Below are 20,363 nucleotides of genomic sequence, written 5' to 3'. Positions count from 1 at the left end.
TGTTTTTTTGCTTTGGGTTGTTTGATACTTTAAAACACACAAACACTGCTTTCATGTACTTCTTTGGTATTTGTGCATGTCGTTCTGTTAATCCCTACATGGGTAAAATCACAGGAATGATAAAAAGAATTCATTACAATGTAATCCAGTTCATAAAAAAGAGGATTAGGGCCATAGACAAAAAAACAGGGGGTGTCTGTTATTTTTGGTTTTTTTAGAATTTTGAGGAATAAAAGTCAGAATTTTTTTTTTCCTCAGAATTGATTTTAATCCTCTTCCATAAATTTAGAATAACAACAACAACAAAACAGCTACGTAGTTATTCTGGAGCCTTCAGGCCCCCCTAATGGTCTGAGACAGCAATGTAATCATCCACTTTGCCCCTTTGGTACTTCTGCCAAGATTACCTCAGTCATATGTGTTTTAGACTGTTACATTTTTGTCTACATCTTTGTAAACACTGCAGTTTACATAAGTGATTGTTTTTTTGGGGATTTGTGTGTCAAACTCAGCTTGGAAACCAACCTGTTTGCTCTGAGGCAGCAGTGATAAGCACTCAGCAGACTATTTATACTTTTATAAGTATGACTTGCCTTCAGCTACAGCTACAGCCCCAGCAAAACAAAGATCACATGTCCTTGCTAACTTAATGAGTCTTTACCTTCCACGTGCATTTTATAAATGCAAATCTTAGAATATTATACAAGATGTTTACAGGGTAAATCAACAGCATATGTTCTGCCAGAAGTCTTTAATAAGGCAACATGACTGAATGCACTTTGCTGACTGTGTTCGGCTCCTGTAGTCTGATCCTCTTGCAAGTATTGGAAAGTTGAGATTGACTCATCACCGGCAAATGTGATATAATGCCGACCTCTTCACCCTCGCCTTGCATCTCTAAAAGAGTGTCTTGTTTGAGAATTTGAATAAATCTACGTCTTATACATTAAGCAGTTCCAAAAACATATATTTTCTGCAAAGGGACGACAATATCTGACAGAGCAGGGAGGAATCACAATTCTTTCTTGCTGGGATTGTCTTCTCCTTTTCCGGGCAGTTTTGACATGGCACCTGTAATGTAATGTTATTTTAAAACAGACGCGCTTGATGTTACAAGAGCGTCCTCGTGTCTTTCTCTACAGTGAGCCGTTTTAGAGGGCTTAAGCTGTTAAAGCCGTGTTATTTCACTCCAGGAGCACTAATGTATGACTATTATTAACCGCTCCACTTATAAGCGAGTGAGTCACCCTGTCCAGTGACAGAGCTGCCACAAGTCCTCACTCAGCTGTCTGACTCCATGAAGGAGAGCCTGTGACGCCAATCCTGTCTCCCCTCGAGCCAAGATCCTTCCTCTCGAGGTCTTAACTGCGTGACCTGCCACTCAAAAGTGCTCACACTTCCTGCTGCCTCAGAGTTGTAATCGGAAAAACGCCTCAGCAAGACACAGTCCTCGGGCAGCATCCTGAATTCATTGGTACAGGACATTTTCATTTTAGTTCATAAAATATAGAGGGAGCAATATCCTGCAAGCTTCATTACTGTCATTTGAATCACCAATATTTATTCTCCCCTTTGTTTTACTCTCCTGCTGATGGGGCATTTCTTCAAGCAGCATGCTCATTAATAAGCATTATTATATTTACTGTCTTAAGTAAGCAAAAAGAGAAAAATTATGATTCAGATACCATAACTGTGTTGGTCCAGTGTATAATATTTTTTAAGGTTGTGCTATAAAACAAAAAGGATCATGATTTTTACTATAATATTGCCTCCATCTGTATAACATGAGGTTTTCTAGATCTAATTACAAAGCAATATCAAATGGTTTGTGGTTGTGATTGGGATTTTTCTCAAATCGCAGTTGTTGTGCGACAAGCTGCTGCGTCAAGAAGATTATTAGGAAAGAAAGGAAAGCCTGCGAGCAAAGTCATATCACAGCTGAAATGATTTTCTACCCCACTTCCTCCTCCTCTCTGTTCCCACTACAAAGTCCTCAGCTCTCCATTTTCAGCCGCTTGAAAATGAGGTGTTGCCCGATCCCAGCACAGAGAGTCGGACCAAAGCAAAACTGAGAATATGTCTGATATTAGCTTGGTTTCGGTTCTTTCTTAGTGACTCAAAGCATTTGTCGCACTTGTCTGGTGAGGCATCTTTGCCTTTCTTGGTTTGATTCGATGCCCTTTCGTCCCACTTGTCGCCGCACACTTTTATTTATTAATCAATAGGATGCTGTGAATTTTTTGGAAACGCAAGCCGAGCCCACAGAAAGATCCCCCCCTCCCACACATTTTAATAAATGATTAATTAATACACCAGACAAATGGACCACAAACGAACTTACAGATCATGATCTTGTTCTGCCTGTGCTGTAAAGTCTCTCCCTGCACCTTGTTACCCCCTGCCTGGACATTCTTCACCTTCTTGACTAAGGAGGTGTTAGTCAAAGTTATTTGAGCTGATAATAAACATTTGAAATGTACAGTAAAAGGGTAACTATCTTTAGAAATCCATCTTCTGGGTTCTACTCTAACCCTTGTCCGCATCCTTGCTGCAGCATCCTAGGTTTGAGTCTGCCCTGGGTCATGTTCTCCTCGTTATTCCCTGCTGTAGCCTATCCTTTCTAACAAAAAAGGCCAAAAATGTAAAGAAATAAAAAAGTAGTTTTCTGATGATCATTAAAATACTTAACCATTAGTGGATCTTCTCTTTGAGTAAAAGCAACATTATCACAGTGTGGAAATACTCCAGCACAAGTAAATTGTTCTACTTTTGTGTACCGGTATAGCTCACCAAGATATGCCAAAGGTCACTGCTGGGGATCTGGTCTGAGTCCAATCCATACCACTTCCTGTGTGGCTCTCTCTGACTTCCTGTCTACTCCGTACTGTACTAGTAAATAAAGGTTTAAAATGTCAACAACAGCGTGTGTGCACGTGTGTGCATTACCAGAAATTCTGGTTTAAAAAGTAAAAGTATTTATTACTGTTTTTTTTTACTTTTACTGTAACAACAGAATACCACGTTCTCCTTTCTTCTCCTCTCCAGCTGAACGTCTGCTTATTGAGTCGTGGGTTTTTTTGGCACCACAGTTTCTAACACTTCCACCCATCTTTGCTCTCTTTTGTCTTTCCCTTTCTCCACCTCTCATCACGTTCTCCGAGCCGCCTGCTTCACCAGCCTCCGTCCTTCTGCCTCGCTCTCCCTCACGCTGTCTCCTCTCACTGAATGATCTCATTTCTCCTGCGCCTCTGCATCCATCTCTCCTGCTATGATTGAAATTCTCAGTGGAAGTTACCCACGGGGTGTGGATGTGACAGCATCGACTCTCGCTGGTGTCAACATGAGTTAGCTGGGGTTGCTATGTGGCGGCAGGAAATTGGCTTCTCTCTGAATTTGGAAAATCCGAGAAAAATACCTTTAACGGTTCCTCATTTGATTGCGACCAGTGTGATAAAACATGAAAATGGCATTCCCCTGGTGGATCTGAGCCCCAACTGACTCCCTGTAACCTCGAGAATACTTAGAAAATTGACCTTAGATTCCATTTCTACATTCAGATCAGCCTATTAAGAGGCGGGTGAGCAACTGCTGCAGGGATTCAAGGATGCTCAGCCGTCCGCACTGACCTCTGTAGTCTTCCAGGACACATCATGTTTCAGTGGTTTACAGTCTCTCACTGGAAGGCACTGCTGGGGCAGCCTGGTGTTACTCCTCGGCATGTAGGCACGTCTGCAGAGCTGATGAGCCTGCGTGGATTTTCTCGAGCGCTGCCCTCCACTGCGAATGAGTCACACAGTGTATCAAGGAATGAGGGCAAAAGGAATCTTTGGAGATTATTATTCTGATTCATGCACAGCTGCGATTTCAGCTTAGCAGAATCCCCATTTTGGGGTTAGAGTGATGGGCAGATGCGGAGCCTGCAGAGGCATCAAACAGAAATGTACTCCAGCAAAACCCATGTGTGTATCCCTGTGTTTATTTAGCTCATAGTAACCTGTAACACTTTTACAGTTCACAAGTTCAGTTCTTGACTGAGTGGGTGAAACCAAAGTGCAGCTATTGTGCACGGAAGAATGTTCCAGCATTTTGACAAGGAGCAAAGTGGGTGGCTCACAGAGATTATCTCACATAACCCACATGCATTCATACATGCACATACATTTGACAAGCTCGTGGGTGCTGCCGCATTCGAAGACCAGAAACGATGAGGGGCGAAAAAAATGCATTTCCATGCTGTGGGGGCTTATTCAAGCACACGGTGAGAAACAAGGATTTTGAACAGAGCACATCTGTGTACGCGCACGCACATCGCACACGGGAGAACAAACATTAAATCAAACACTTCTGCCAGTGTCTTGTGTCCAGCTGCAAGCATTCCTCACACCGCCCTGGAGTCCTAGATGGAACTGCACAAGCCTGCCGTCACACCTCCTGGTTACAGTGTATAGGGAAGAACAATGAATAATGAAGCTCTTCCATGCACAACTGTGTAACAGAACAATCTGCTGCAAGACATGTCTAAGATGTTCTAGCTTTTTAATGAAGCACGCTTGGCACACAAATAAATAAATAAACATCTGGAGTATTATACTTCCACTGATTTACATTTGTAATGAGTACCATGTTACACTACTTGGTTTTTTTTTTGAGTTTGCTGTAACTTTTATCTTTTGTGGAGTGGAGTGAAATATCTTATACTGAAAAATGAAGTCCCCTTTCAAAAGAAATAAATCTGTTAGCATGACTTTTTTGGGCTTGAATTTGAATAGGGAAATGTGTAAAATTACAGAAATACATAACTTAATTGTTTTGGTGTAACATGAATACCCATGGGGGGCATCTTTATGGGTAAAAAAAAAGTTTCTGTTCTCCTTGACATTTTACAAAGCCATCCAGTGGGCCGGATTGGTGGCTTTGCTTGGCTGATTCTGGCCCCTGGGCCTTATGTTTGACACCCCAGGCTTAGGCCCTCCTTTAGTTACACTTTCATGTAATTTTAAATATAGACTCAACTGTATCCTAAGGGCTTAGTAACGCAGTGTGTTTTCATTTACAGGTGTAGATGCCGCCACAAAAAAGGTGTTACAAATAACACGATTTTATGCGGTAACTGCGCTGAACGGCGTGTGTGCTATTGTGAGAGCGGGATCTCCCTCGCTTTCCCTTGAATGACATTTCAGGAGGAAACACATTTGTAACACAGCACGTACAGTAGCTATACTCTCACTCCGGCCCCCCCTCCCCATCCAATTTACCAGCATGCGACGCATTTAGATTCCTGGGGGTGTAGCCGCACTACATGGCTCTCACATGACTTCACCGCATATTATAAGGCAGCTCGGAAGCCAATGAGCTCTCGCTGTTTAAATGACGTCAGGGGGCGGGTCGGCATGCCTCTTTGTATGTGTGTGCATGTGCGCAGGTGTGCGTGTGTACAGAAGCCCCCCCCACCCCACCCTCCCGTCCTCGTCCCCTCCTCCGTCAGGCAGGCAGGCTTGCTCTCTCTGTCTGTACAGGCGCAGTGTGTACAGCTCGGCTGGCCTCCCTCCGCACTTGAATGGACTAGATTCCCAGCCACGTAAGAAGCACAGCGGCACCACGGGAGAGGATGTCCTGCTGAATCGAGGGATTGGCCTGGGAAAGTCGGCCGGCCGTCCCTTCCTTCCTTCCATCAGATTTATATCAGCAGACACTCAAGAAAGACGGCACTTTTATTCCGCAGGACCGGACCAGCAGAAAGAGAGAGGACGTCGACTCCCGCACACAAAGAGCCACAGCAGTCTTTTTTCCGGATGGGGGTTTCTCCTTATGTGATAGATGACAATCAGCGTGCATGGATATGATCCCGGGGAACAAGGCCGTGCACTGACCTGGTACTAGTTAGCCAAGGGAGCTAACTAGTTAGCTCTGCACCTGCTAGCTACTAATAGTCTAAAAAGTCAGCAGCTATAATTGGGCTGGAAAGTTGCTTTATTTGTTTCTATTTTTGCATTTCCCCCCTTGCCTGACAGCTGTGTCTTATAAATTGTTTCCGTTTTATGAAACGTGCCATACCGTTAACCGGCAAGATAAGCTAGCAAGACGAGCTGCGGGTTTACTCTTCATTCATTTTAAAAGCTAACTTTTGGCAACCTTTGTTGCAGTTTTGTTCGCACTTAACGTCAGTGAAGCTGCAGCACGTCTGTGCTAAGGGGTTTCATCCAGCTTAAGTCAGTAATTCTTAATTTTTCCTTTACCCCAGTCTCATCCAATGAATGGAAAACAAAGGGGTGCAAGTGAGCAGTAAAAAATCAGAGACCAATTTTAGTTGCATGAAATCCAGCGAGCCAGTTTTGGCTGCACAGAGTCGGTTAGATTTTGCAAAGGCAAGGTGCATTTAAATCTCTTATTTTTTTGTATTTTTTTTTTTTTTTTAGAAAAAATTTATTATTTATTTTTTTACTTCATGCAAGCGTAACAGAAGTACTTGGACAGATTGTCTTTCTGCACAACGAAGTGTTATCCCGACAGAAGAGGATAAGAAGAACAAGGAGGAGGAAGGCCCCCGATTTTGTGGAGATATCGCACTTATTCCTCATGAACATACAGAGGTCAAATCCAATTAACATTTCACGCTATGGGAGATCGCGGCACAAAGCGCACGATTTCGAAGAATTGTCTTGTTTAAGGACTACAGAGTCTCATCAGAGTTTCAGCCCCAACCTCGGGTCTCCCAGCCCGCCGGAGACCCCGGACTCCTCGCACTGTATCTCCCGCATCGGGGACTACCTTTTGTTGGAGCCGCTGGAGGGAGACCACGTTTTCAGAGCCGCCCACCTGCACAGCGGGGACGAGCTCGTATGTAAGGTTAGTAGGCAATATGGTAACAAACCTTCCCTATTTCGCAGCATGACTTTACTCCCCCCTTATGACGTCAATCTGGGGAGAAAAAATATATTCACATATATATATATTTTTTTACTGCACGAAATATTTTTAGGGGTGCGTTGCTTGCACGTCTAGATGAATTAAAACGACTTTATTTCGATGCCTAATGTCCTCAGATGTGATGAATGTGCTATGCAGAAAAATCCTGAGCTGGCTTTTATGGGTTTCCTGTCCACCATCTCCACTTTTTAATAATTGCTTGAACTGTAAATAGAGAGCTGGCAGCAGCAGCCTAATGGAAAAAGTGAATGGAGTGAGCTGTGTGGCTTGGATTGCATGATGTAACGTTGACAAAGGAGTGAGTAACCACGCACACACTCCTCTGTGCTATTCTGGCACAGCCATGGCTTCTTTCTTTCATGGCACAGTGCTCACTCTTGGATCTGTAGTGCCAACATATCCATAGTGCACCTTTTTTCTTTTTGTTTTCTTTTTTCCACCAGGTGCTCAGTTTTTAAAGGGAAGTTGATCTGAGTAAAATGCACACATTCAAAAATATATATAAAAAACGCTGCCCTATTAAGCTTGGATGAAACTCATGGCCTCTCCTCACCACATTTATAGCTTCTGACTTCTGTAAATTACTGATTATGAGGGCAGGTGGGTTGTCCCTGAGGCTTAAGTGGATGAATTGAGGCAATACTTGCATGCACCCTTGGACTCGTACGCCACAACATATCAAATAACCTGTGCCTTTTGACTTGAGATAATGTTTTGTCAGGGCAATAACAAATTAATGGCCTTTGGCACAAGCCTGTGTACTAACTGCTGTTTGACCCCCATCTGCTTTGTGCTGGTTTCGATACAGCGGTGATCAATTCCCTCCCCCCCTTTTTTTTCAGGTATGATTTTTCTTGTCTAGCTGGAGTCTTAGGCTGCAACTTAAGATCCCCAGACCTGTGGGGTGTATTTGTATCGACTGCAAGAGAAGCCCTCTCACCTGAACTGCATGTACTGAAAGTCAATTGGGGGTTACTATGGAAACAAAAGAGACACTGCAACCCCCAGGCTGCAGCACAATGCCATGTACTAATACAATGCTTTCAGTTTGTCTCTATTTAACCTTACTCGCTCTGCCAAAAGACCAAGTTTGGTGTCCCGGGAATGTGTTGGATTACTCATGTGTTGGTTACATTTAGTTCAATTAGAGGGCAATTTACACCTCCTTCAGTTGGATTTAATTGTGTAAATCTATGGTGGGAAAGGTTTGGTTTATAGATCTCCAACCACCAAAAGAATCTAATGATATAGCTGAAAAAAATATATACATACGATCTAATTCTCCACATTGCTAACAGTAAGCATAAATTCTTCCTTCTTCTGATTGCAGGTTTTCGATGTGGGCCGATACCAGGAGTCACTGGCGGCCTACTTCGCCCTTGGCCAGCACCAGCACATTAACCAAATCCTGGAGATTTTGCTTGGGGAGTCGCGGGCCTATGTGTTCTTTGAGAGAAGCTATGGCGACATGCACTCTTTTGTCCGTACCTGCAAGAAGTTGCGAGAGGACGAAGCTGCCAGGCTCTTCTATCAGATAGCCTCGGCTGTGGCACATTGCCACGACAACGGACTGGTTCTCCGTGACCTCAAACTGAGGAAGTTTGTCTTCAAGAATGAGGACAGGTGAGTCCCATGGAAACCTTAGCATCTTTTGTGCACTTTGCAGTTTCCCTCTGTTTTTTTTTTTTTTTTTTTGTGTATAAGATGCTATCGGTGTGTGTGTGATATTACAGCTAATACCGCAGATAGTGTAAGTTGACACTATACAAGGTGTTGTGCAGAATGAAGGAAATATGAGCCTTTTGTGTGTCGCCTGGTTATTCTTGTGCACATATACTGTAAATGTGAATGGAATCACACTTGGGGGAAGGAAATGAGTTACACAAATGTAATCGCTACTCATGCTAAGACTCAGGAAAGCTGTTGAGCTGAGAAACATGGACAGATAAGTTATCAGGGGAAGCTTTTGCATGTCAGATGATCCATTACTCTGGGCTTATGTGTGATGGAAACTTTAGAATAACACTTTTCACAGTGCGGGTTTACTGACCCCTGCTGGCAGCATATGAAAACTACAAAAAATCTAGACATCTGTTAGAGCAGCTTTTTAAGTTCTTTCTTTTTTCTTTTAAAGAATTTGAGTGGATGCCAGTTCAGACTCAACGTTTATTCTTTTCATTAGATACTGTATACAAATCCCAGCTCTAAAGCATGTCCTTAAGTACTTCTTATTTAACACCTTGAAGCCACATGCTGCACTCAGGGCCTTCAGTCTGAAAAATGTGACGTCATTCTCTGGCGCTCTCTGTGGAAAAGAGAAGTTGAGCCGCCTCACATATTTAGTACAGGTCCAGTAACCTTGAATGTCACCGGGCTCGGATGCTGAGGGCCCCTTCCACTAAATGATTCATGCCGGGTGAATTCTAAGAGTGATGTGAAGGGCAGCACCGGGTCGCATTTACTATGTGGCCCGTCAAGACTCCTCTTACAACCTTTCAGTCCTGCTGAAACGGTGAACGAGTGCAGAGAGATGAGAGAGGAGACAAAGCTGCCTTAGAGAGACCTCCTCTGGCTCTGAGGCCAAGTGTGGAACAAAACGCTGCGATGACTGCAGAGAGGAGTGGATGAGCAGACAGAAAATGATACCCGAGCAGGCTTCTGCAGCATTCGTTGGCTTCTTGACCCGAATTTGTCATGCTGCCGTTAACCCTTGACCAAACGGCGGCATCAGTCAAACGCTGGCCTCGAGTAGAATCATGTAGCTATTAAACAAGGCTCGTTTGTTTCTTTCTTCTCTACCGCGCCTCAAGATATTTCATCATGAGCGCCGCCTCTGACTCAGCTGAAATGCACAATGTGTGCCAATATTAAATTCGGCTCCGTTTTAGTAGTTTGCCTTCCTAGGTCCTCTTAGCTCTAATTGCAGGTTTGCACATCCTCCAAATGAGCTGTTATCCAGGCAGTGGTGTGCTGTGTTTAAAATTCACACAGCTCTTTATATTGCAGGGGAACAATGGGTATTTTGCTCAAGGAAACAATAGAATGTTCCTCGTTTTAAAACCTAAAATCGTTCTGCCACGTATTAATGAAAGGAAACGGCCTCATGTGAAAGTCAAACGTAGCAATAAATACATCCTTCTCTTCGATCACAGTCTCGTTGCTTGGTGCATCATATCGTATTGTCTTTACCTGCTTCTGCTGGCTGACTATTCATGTATGGGGGCTTTTTGTTTTCGGTGCTTGAACTTACACAGATTCTTCAGTGATAAAGCTTCTCAACAATTAGTCGCTATTATGAATACCCAGGGGCATTGTAGCAACTGTTGCAGGGTTTAGAGCAAAAAGTGCAAATAGATGCTTTGATGAGTAGGAGGGGGGGGAGATTTTACTTTTCTGATCAGTTACCCATAATTATGTTTCTTCTGGAAAATCTGTTTGTATAATGCCACTTTTTATATATTGAAAAGAAATGTCAGACGTAAGCTGAAAGAATTATGCGATCTACTTCCATTGACATCCAAAAGTGATGGATTTAAAGTACTTTACGTTGCCTGTCAGAATAAATTACCCACTTGATGGTTTTCTTCTGATTGCTCAAATTCTTTCCATATCATCCACATTTATAAGGAGCTCAATGAGTTTTGTTTGTGTGTCTGCAGAAGCCTTGTGAAGCTGGAGAGCCTCGAGGACACGTACATCCTGAATGGGCACGATGATTCCCTGTCAGATAAACATGGCTGCCCCGCCTACGTCAGCCCCGAGATCCTCAATGCCAGCGGCAGCTACTCGGGGAAGGCAGCTGACGTCTGGAGCCTGGGCGTCATGCTTTATACCATCCTCGTGGGGCGCTACCCTTTCCACGATGTCGAACCCGGCTCGCTGTTCAGCAAAATCCGCAGGGGCCACTTCAACATCCCAGAAACGCTGACGCCCAAGGCCAAGTGCCTGATCCGCTCCATCCTCCGTCGGGAGCCGGCGGAGCGCCTCACCTCTCGGGAGATTCTGGAGCACCCGTGGTTTGCCTCATCCGGGGCGCTAGGGGGCACTGCAGTGCACAGCAGAGGGGAAAGGGAGCAGGAGCAGATGGTGCCTGAGGTGAACATGGAACAGGAGCTGGAGCAGTTCTTCAGCTGAGCAAACACCAAGCACAAAAGGACGACTCCGCCACGGTTGGCTCGCCAAGCTCGCAGCAGAGCCAAAAAAATAAACAGTAGAGTAGAAGTAAATAGGTGAATTTGTCACTCATAAAAAAAGGTGTTTCCATTGTGTTTCCTTTGCCACCATTTCATGGAAAACCTTGAGTCTGGCATGACAAATGGCATCTATACATCATCTGGCGATGCACGTCCCAATCGGGGATGTTGCTACCAGATATGCAAGTTGCAAACAATGTAGCAAATGTTCTTTTTTTTCCCAGATCTGTTTTGTTTTAAATGTGGTGCTCATAGAAGTAGACACATTCACCTTTTTTTTCCCCTTTTTTTGACACTATGGAAAGCATGAAGGGACATACAGACAAGGAATCCGAGGAGAACAATCCTAAAGGAACTGACAGACTCGCAACACCCCAGCTCTTTTTATTGGTTTTCTTTAGTTTGATGTCATAGCTTTAGGTGGTCATAGTTCTGACCCAGGAGCATTGTTTAAACGGAGCAGGCGTTTTCTTGTGGTTGTCATCATAATCGACATGGCTGACCTCGCCCTTGTCTCATGGTTTTAAGTTTTATGTCGTGTGTCCATGTCTCGTTTGTCTGTTTTATATTGTTGAAGATTCTGACAGTCACTAAACTCCTCAATGGCCTTGTCTTTTGTTATGTTTCCGCCTCCTCCTGTCTCTTACCACACTTTTGTTTTTCCACATTACTTTTGTAAAGCATTTTTGTTTTTTAAAAAGCTATTCCAGTCTATTGTTACTGCTGCTTTATTGTCACTCTGTACACCTCAATCTTAATCTATTTTCATAGTCAGCCTCCCCACTCGGTATCATGCACTTGATGTATTAGGTGAAAGGATGATTCCACCTCTAAAATTAGCTTACTTTTTTTTTTTTTAAATATATAATTTAATTCCATTCTTCAGTTGTAGGAACAAGAACATAACATTTATTTAAATTGTAACAGCTATATATATATAAATATATATATATATTTAAAACTACATTGCAGGGTTTTTCTTTATCCAGAGATTCCTTTTTCATGTATGATATAGGCAATATCTTGACACAGGACAGGCGCCAACAGAGAAAAAACAAACAAAAAAAAGGTCTGTCTGAAGTTTTAGAATACACATTATCTTCTGTGCCAGTATTCCTGTACCCCCGACAGCCTCATGCCACCCAGTCTCCCTCACTTCTTTTTAAGAAAATTGATATGAGATATTCAGTGATAGTATTGCTATGACATGCTCACTCCAGAACCTCATGTTAGGTTGTTTTTATTTTTTTTTATTTTGTTTTTTTGTTTTTCTACTCCCTGCTTAGGTTCTGTGAAACGGTCATGCTCGAAAATGGGTACCAGTGGACACGTTTTGTCGTATCTCAATGTTACTTGAATTTGTGTTTTCCTTAACTAGACATTGGCATGTGCTCCATGAATGCTATAGCCTGCCTAGCAAAGGGTGGGAGGTCGGGGTGGGGTTAGGAGGGTGCTCGTTTTTCTTTTTCTTTTCTTTCTTTTTTTTTTTTAAGAAAAGTTTAAAAACAGGAAAAATTCTCAGTTTGCTGCTTTTCTGAGTTGTTTTTGGATTTAAACAGTAAAACAGCTATTGCTTTCATCGTTTTTGTAGACTGAGCTACCTTTATTTAAGCTGGTGCTGATTTGGTGCTAATGTTTAGTCCTTTTTTTTGTTTCATGGATGGGGATGGTGCATGGTGGGATATCTGCCTCAGATGTTCTGATTGTATCGTAACAGATTCTGGTGTTTTGTCCAAATTTATTCAGTAAAATAAATTGTGAACTACTACTGGATTTTGTTTTGGGTTTTTTTTTTCTTTCTTTCTTTTTGTTTTTTTTCCTGTACATACAAAATAAAAGCTCTTCAGCACAACGTGCAGAATCACGCATCATTACACACTTAACATTTGTAATGTCGTAATGGCTACATTTTATAAAAACACACACAGACACACCATTTCATCTTTACATTGTAAGGTAAAGACACTACAATAATACAGAGAGATCCCCAACAATCATGTGATCCCCTTTGGGCAAGCATTTTGGCGACAGGAAAGGGAAAACTCCCTTTTAACAGGAAGAAATCTTGGCACAGGGAGGGGTGGGCGTCTGGTGCAGCCGGTTGTGAGGGGAGGAAGACACGCTGTGGAGTGCCAGGGGTCAATAATAACTAATGATTAAATACAGAGTGGACACATACTTTGCAAAAGTCTTTAGCCACCCTTTGAAATCATTACAATGGTGAATTTTCACAATAAATGTGGAGAAAGTTTCAAGTAATAATTATATTACTCTACTATCTACTATTGGATATCATTGTCATGCAGTGGGGGTATCCCAAATCATCTCAAGAACACAGTTGTGACTTTGAGGACAGAAGACCCCACCCACTTGCTTTTCCTGGCTTTAAAAAAAGAAGGAATAAAAGGAGCATAAACTTCCTCGCCCTTAGACAAATCCAGTCGAGTCCTGGAATAAAAATGTGGAATTGGAATTTAGACTACCAGCTAAGTGATAGTTATTTCTCAACAACCAAGTAACTGTGATGTAGATATTTGCAGCCTATTTCTGTATTTAAAACAAACAAACAAAAAAACCCAGTGCTCTTCTGGCCAGCATGCCCCAACAAAAGCACTTCCCCATTCCTAATGAGACTGCAATCACTGTCAGAACTTGAATGGATTGCAAATGAGTGAGGACTGCTCTGTCAGCTCCACTTCATCTAAATGATCGCACACATGAGACTCTAGAAGAATGCTCTTCAGTCAAATCATTTTCCTGGTGTCTCTCTCTCTTGAGAGACTCCTGCCTACAGTCCTTTCTGCTGTTCTGTGTGACAACATTGTAGTTCTGCAATTGTAGCCGACCTGCTGACCCCATCCTGTGTTTGAATCGCTCCGAGGAAGAGAATCACTTCAGATTTCATTTGTTCATGCAGTGCTTTGACAGTACTTTCATCTGTGTGTGTGTGTGTGTGTGCTCAAGAGCACTTCCACCTATCGTGTTCATTCATGGTAACCCTGTTTACGGTTGAATTATCTAATGTGATAACCCAAATTCTCAAGAACAAATTCAAGTTCTTAGGTTTAGATTGACACTGTAAAGCCATGTGTCATTGCTCAACAACACCTGCTAGTGCACTGTGTTTCATACACAGCAACACAAGCCTCCTGATCTCTTTGGGCTAACATAGCGAGATGATTTTAATTTAACAAATGAGGATCTGTGGTGGGCTTTGTTGGTTTCTTTGTTTATTAAATGTGAAACATGAAAGCTTATGAGCAGAGTAGACCTGAAAACTTGTTATCAAGCAGATAAAAGAATTCAATACAGTCAACTGCCTTCATAGGAGAAAATGAATGCTGGCCTGCCCTCTAGTGGTAATAATGACACTTGACATTTTTATGTCAAGTATTGCAACACTTGACATAAAAATGAGTTTATATAGAGATATGTTTCACTGAGACACAATGTTCTGGTTTTAAACTTAGTATTAAATTATTCCTTATAATAACATGTGTGTATAATTTCCCTAATAGGGGATCTTACAAAGAGGTAATGAACTTTAATTTGTATCACTATTAGCCAATAACTATTAACTAATTTATGATACTAAACTATTTGCTAATGCTTTATAGTTAAACTGAAAACAAGTTGGGCTGCATTTATTTTTTTCTTCTTGCTACACATGTGCATTCTCTTATTATATTCATCATAAAGGTGTCTACAAATGACCTTTAACCTCACAGGAAAAGGTTGTCCCATTTAAAAATAGACACTTTAAACTGAAAATGCACCAAAAGTAAAGACATCTCTCTCCTTTCAATTTAGACAGCTGTTTGTATCCATCCTAACGTCACTGCGATCTTGTTACATCGGTAGCCATCAGTTGGCAAAAAATGTAGCTGTGTCTGTTTTACAGGCAAGTACGTTTCGGGTTAACATGATTTGAGCTAGCCAAGCCGAGAAGGCGGCAGTCCCCCCACCCCCCGATGTTTGCGCATGCGCATTGTGGATAAATCTTAGCCTTCCACTGGTAGGAGACCAGTGTGCGAAGCAGGCTACCACTTGCTTTGCTTTTACAGGTCTGAGATCAGTTATCACACAGCTAGCATTAGCAAGTAAAAAAGCTTCGGTGATTTAGCATCCTAAGAGTTTCCTCTTGCTAACCACCTTGGTCAACATGTGTGATGTAGAGAAGATGGAGTGTGAAGAAGTTGTTAATAACTCAGTACCCGAGCAAGGAAAGCTGTGACCATGATGGAGAGGGGACCGCAGCTTTAATAAAACAGGCAAGTTGACCCAGGTGCTGGCTCACCAGCACTTTCAGATTAGCATCTACGAGAATGTTTGAATGTACTATGTTTAATCAGCTGCTTTACTAATGCTCCACCATCGATTTCTTTAATCCCCTCATAGATATTAACAATTAACCATGTCACACACTACTCAAGCCTTTTCATTTAGCTAATTTTTCTTTTTTGTCATGAATAAATTGTAATACATTGTACTTTTTTAAAAGGACATAAAATATAATATAATGTATTTAAAATGAACTCGACCTTAAACATATGCAACATTAATATTAATCAGTTTAACATTAAATTGACATTTTTCTGCAGAATATTTTTTTACTTTTTAAAATGTATGCACATTTTTCCAGTTTGTGTACTGGGGGTTTTCCTGGAGTTGTACCACTCTCTTTCCTGAAGGAATGGTTTGAAAAGTTTCTCCACCACTTGTCATTGCCAGCTAATATTGCGGAATTTTTGTTACTATGTTAGATATTTATTTAACTATAGAAGTAGTAATATTTTACAATTCTTCAGCCAGGAAGGAGTCCAGAAAGGTGAAGGCGTCCATATGAGAGTGCAGACAGGCAGCACAAATGGTATGTTTTAATCTGATCCAGTTTATCTTGTTAAATTGCTAATTAGTGAAGGAAGATTTTTTTTGTTTGTATTTTAAGTAATATTTACATCCACAGACCTGATGTTTAAAAGGACTATATGTTAATGATTTCTGCAGTACCTTAATATTTGCCATTGACTTCTGCTGCAGATTTGGTAGAACATGAGAAGCTAGACTTCATTACACTTTATCAGTGGCTTAAAAGCTAAATCAATTTTTTACAACCTGACAATACAAACACTCATGTAAACCTTACCTGCCAATGAAATGTTCATTTATTTGAAAATTTGTGCTTCCAAGTCTTAAGACGTTTCGCAAACGCAAAAACATTTGTAGAGCACATATTACAGCAGGAGAGTATATCAAAAAACCTGCCATGTTATGATGTAAGCTTGAAAATAATGTGAATCTAAACATTTAAAAATATAATTCATAGCAAATAACATGTAAGGATAACAATTTAGGGGTAAAAAAAAAAGCTGCCACGTATAGTTTAGCAATCAAAACTAAGTTTGTCATACAATTTTTCCAAAAGGACAGAGGTGAGTTGTGATCTGTCAGAACAATGTTCAGGTGTCATTCAGGCAGTTCCAGCTACTCCTCACACAGCTGTGTCTGTTTTCAAAAAAGCTAGCAAAGCATACATCCGAACACACTGAAATTAGTTAAACACTATAGCTTATTAAAATAGTAAAAAGTCAAAATATCAAATTTTGGAAGTAAGGATACGTTTAAACTGAAAAATATGTTTCCAAAAAATATGGCAGAAAACCTTTTCCTCAAATAAACACTTAAAATCATTGCATTGTTTACTTACCAAACAGCAATATGATGGCAAAAAATCTGTTGTTCTATGCAATGAGAGACTTTTGATACATTGTGGCCATTCTAAAGTTTCTAAGAAGCTTTCAAATGTTTTGCAAGAACTACACGAGTAGTATCTAAAATGCAATCAGGCAGGCAAAATCTATCAGAACAATCAAAAGATCAATCTCTTCCTCACAGAGAGACAGAAAAAGCAACTTAATCAGAGCCACAGAACTTGCTAAATAAAGAACTCGAATCACCAAAACACTACTGTTCAACAGCGACCTCCAAACCACTTCACAGGAGGCGAAACAAATATTAATGCTTGGTTGTGGACTACACAACCTATCATTTGACAGTGAAAGTCTTATATACTCATAAATCCAAGTTTGAGATTAGTGGCAACAGAAGGGCGTATGTAAGAGGACACAGGAGAGAAAATGATACCTCAAACTAGCTGTGAAACATGGCAGTGGGGATAATGGGGTCTGAGGTTGTGTGGCCGTGAACACCTGCAACAAATCAGCTGCACCCTCAGCAAGGAGAAGCAATGCTCTGTTCTTCAGAGGCATGCTTCTCTGTGGAGAAGGATTCGCAGATTATGACCTCAAGCACACACGCTGCATGCCTTTTATGTGAAATCTCGCTTAAACTATCAAATTTTTTTCATAAAGACATGAAGGAATGGTTACTGTGCAACTGATAATGTGAGGACATTGTGTGTTTTCTAAGCTATGTTTGACAGTCTAGCGCCGTGATCGTAGGCTTTCATCTGATTTAATTCATGCAGTTTCAATGTGTATGCTATGCAATTAGGAATGTGACTAATTAGAGATCTTCAACAGAGGCCATGAACGGGCAATAGCTGCTTTGCCGTATAAACACCATGGAAAGTGTTGCCGTTTCTATTTTGAACATAAGTAGGTACATAAACATAGAAAACTCTACTTAGAAAAGACATTACTGGTTGCAAAGATAAAGATTTTATAGGCTGGTGGAGGCCAAGAGCAGAATTACAGACAGCCACATTTCTACCGCTCCGTGCTTGTATCGCCTGTGACAGCAATGATTCATCTCATGTTTACACTATTCATTCAGTATTGTGCATTTCCACAATCTGTCAAGCTGTTGACATTCACAAACCATTTCATGACTTAGAAAAAAACACACAAAAATGTTCTCAGACTCCAGCTCTGTTTGGGCTAAATAATTGATGTGTGTTTGCAGCTTATTGTAACACCAAGACAATGCCTTAGCTATTTAGTTAAGGGGGAGAAATCCATTCAAGTGTTTGCTTTATTTGTCCTTTTAACAAGTTTAATGTGTTTGCCTAATGTCCTCGGCTTTCTCTCAAAAAGCCAGAGCGACATACACTCTGGAGGAGTTCTGTTAGCAGTTAATGGAAGATTAACTCCATGGACAAACATATTCAGATGAGTTACTGTAATGCTGCTGGTTCCAATGCATGTGCAGTGACCCGCTGGCCCGGAAAATCCTTCTGCCACAGTAATCTTCTTTTCCAATCCAATCTCTATGGAGCTTAATATCAGCATGAGATAACAGATTTAGGCTGGAAGTGCTAGGGGGATTTTTTTTAAATGATGAATAGAAAATATTAATAATACTATCACGCTACAGTGGGAAAAAGAAAGACCCAAGAGTCTAAAAGCTAGGCAGAAAAACCGAAACATTTAAGAGCATTACCTTTTATTCTTTACTATTCTACTATACATTAAGGGATGTGACATATGAATGTGTTGAATAAGCAGACTCGTAATGTACTGTAAGACATGCCCTTTCTAAATCAGTACTGGGAGCACGATTTAGCCGTATTATACTGTTATATTACCGTAATCACAATACTCAAAATAGGAGCTTTGCAGTGTAATACTGTAAGCTATTTGGTTGACATTATGCTGCTTTTATGGGGCTCCTACTGCAACCTCCACAAACACTTCATTACAGTAAAGTCTAACTGTATTTACTCACCCATGAACCTTGACTTCGATTTTCCCAAACTATGACAAGACATCAGCTTTGTTACAACTCTCTGCACCACATAGCAAGCTAATAGGAATTCTGTTGTATTCACTGTTTCAACAAAGGCCCTAAAGATGAACACCAGACAGAGCTGAGTATATGCTACAGGAGCCTCAGTCATGCTAGCCTGTTGCTAGCCAAACCTTAACATTATTCTTGGTAACACACAGGAGGTTACGCCACATATCCACAACAATCAGTCTGATGAAAAATATGTATATATTTACTGTCACAACACAAGTGAATACATTTCCAAAACAATTTGTGTTATAGTAAAAATACAGTTGAATACTGTATTTTTACAGCAATTTGTCATAGTGAGCTCTACCATACATGATGTAGTTGCTTAAAACAAGGTCTTTATTCAGTCTTTCACAAATAATTTATTGATTTAAAAGCTATTTTTAAGGGGATTCCCCTTAGCCTCCAATGTCTGTTCTTAAGTTTGTGTTTCCTGGACTACACCCAAGTAACAATCGTTATGGAAATTATTACAGCCGTGTCATTATGATTCCCAAGAAACAAGGGGAGGAGCAATGCTTCCGTGATCATAAAACAGCTCAGAAACAAAGAATTAGTTCTAACTGTACAGCACTTACTCCTCAGTTACTCCTCAGCTCCTCAGCAGGACGATAAGTATTCTGCAATTCAATTAACTCAGCCTGAGATCAGTTTCGATTTTATGTAACTCAGGGGAACAACATCACTGCCTCAGAGTGCTGAAAGTTTTTCTGTGTTCCACCAAGCTGCTCCAATTAAGGTTAATGGCACGGTTGTGTAACGATGCAGCAACAACAAGGCCCTTTTCAAATGCCGTCGCTGTTGTGTCTGGGCTTTGGCAGAACGCAGGCACCTCCCAGTGGAGCCAGTAGGCTATAAAGGTGCCTCAATGAGCCGGTCCCCAGGCGCAGCATAGTGCACATGGGTACCCTTGGGTGTTCTGGCAGCAGAGTTTTGTGGCAGAGCACCAAAGAAAATAGACAGACAACAGATGGCCTCTGTTGTCTTTCACCAAGCCACGAGGCTTCTGCTGGCTGTGGGGTAACAAAACCCACTGAGCTACCGAGACACAGAGAAGCCTGCAATTCAATCAGGTGGAAATGTGAGTCATATAGAGCTTGATATAGCCGTACTTCTTGTATCTGTATTCTTTTTTTCCTCAGGATTTTAGAGCTTTATTGACAACTTAACTTAAAGCAGTATTGGATTTTATTTAATGGTATGTCACTTACTGAATTCAAACAAAAAATCATGGGGATATTTTGTGAAGGTATAAAATCTACATAGGCAGTCTACATGAACAAACTTTAAAAAACTAATTATGCCCTTTTTTGTTTTTAGAATTTAATGAAGCACATTAAATATAATAGCTTTCAACACTAGATGGTGCTCACATTTAAGTTTCACATGATTTTCTGCACTTGGCAATTAAAATGAGACACTGCATTGAAGCATTGTTAGAAGTTTAGAGTAGGAAAAGTATAACTGCTGTACCAATTTAATGTA

General features: G+C 41.1%; 2 protein-coding genes across 8 annotated transcripts in view; both read left to right on the top strand.

Moving 5' to 3' along the window:
* Positions 1-5,456: 5,456 nt before the first annotated feature.
* On the top strand, positions 5,457-12,888 carry trib2 (tribbles pseudokinase 2). The gene is made up of 3 exons (XM_004542171.3): positions 5,457-6,846; positions 8,258-8,550; positions 10,587-12,888. The coding sequence occupies exons 1-3, from the start codon at positions 6,577-6,579 to the stop codon at positions 11,059-11,061; spliced, it is 1,038 nt and encodes a 345-aa protein (XP_004542228.1). The 5' UTR covers positions 5,457-6,576; the 3' UTR covers positions 11,062-12,888.
* A 2,253-nt stretch (positions 12,889-15,141) lies between these two features.
* Positions 15,142-20,363, top strand: part of klhl29 (kelch like family member 29) — a 286,208-nt gene continuing 280,986 nt past the window's right edge. For 4 of the 7 annotated variants that reach the window (XM_004542181.3, XM_004542178.2, XM_076873708.1 and 1 more), the window contains exons 1-2: positions 15,142-15,391; positions 15,933-15,990. The gene's annotated coding sequence lies outside the window, so the exon portion shown is untranslated. Of the gene's footprint in view, positions 15,392-15,928; positions 15,991-20,363 lie in introns of all 7 variants that reach the window. The other 3 variants (XM_076873711.1, XM_076873707.1, XM_076873712.1) reach the window with 2 other exon arrangements.

Source organism: Maylandia zebra, linkage group LG15 (assembly GCF_041146795.1).
Source record: "Maylandia zebra isolate NMK-2024a linkage group LG15, Mzebra_GT3a, whole genome shotgun sequence".
NCBI classification, from domain to species: domain Eukaryota; kingdom Metazoa; phylum Chordata; class Actinopteri; order Cichliformes; family Cichlidae; genus Maylandia; species Maylandia zebra.
This window is presented reverse-complemented; position numbering and strand designations above follow the sequence as displayed.

Coding starts and splice junctions, on each gene's coding strand:
- trib2 (XM_004542171.3), top strand. CDS start 6,577: ATGAACATACAGAGGTCAAATCCAATTAACATTTCACGCTATGGGAGA. Junction 6,847..8,257: donor GGGACGAGCTCGTATGTAAG/GTTAGTAGGCAA, acceptor TTCTGATTGCAG/GTTTTCGATGTGGGCCGATA. Junction 8,551..10,586: donor GTCTTCAAGAATGAGGACAG/GTGAGTCCCATG, acceptor GTGTGTCTGCAG/AAGCCTTGTGAAGCTGGAGA.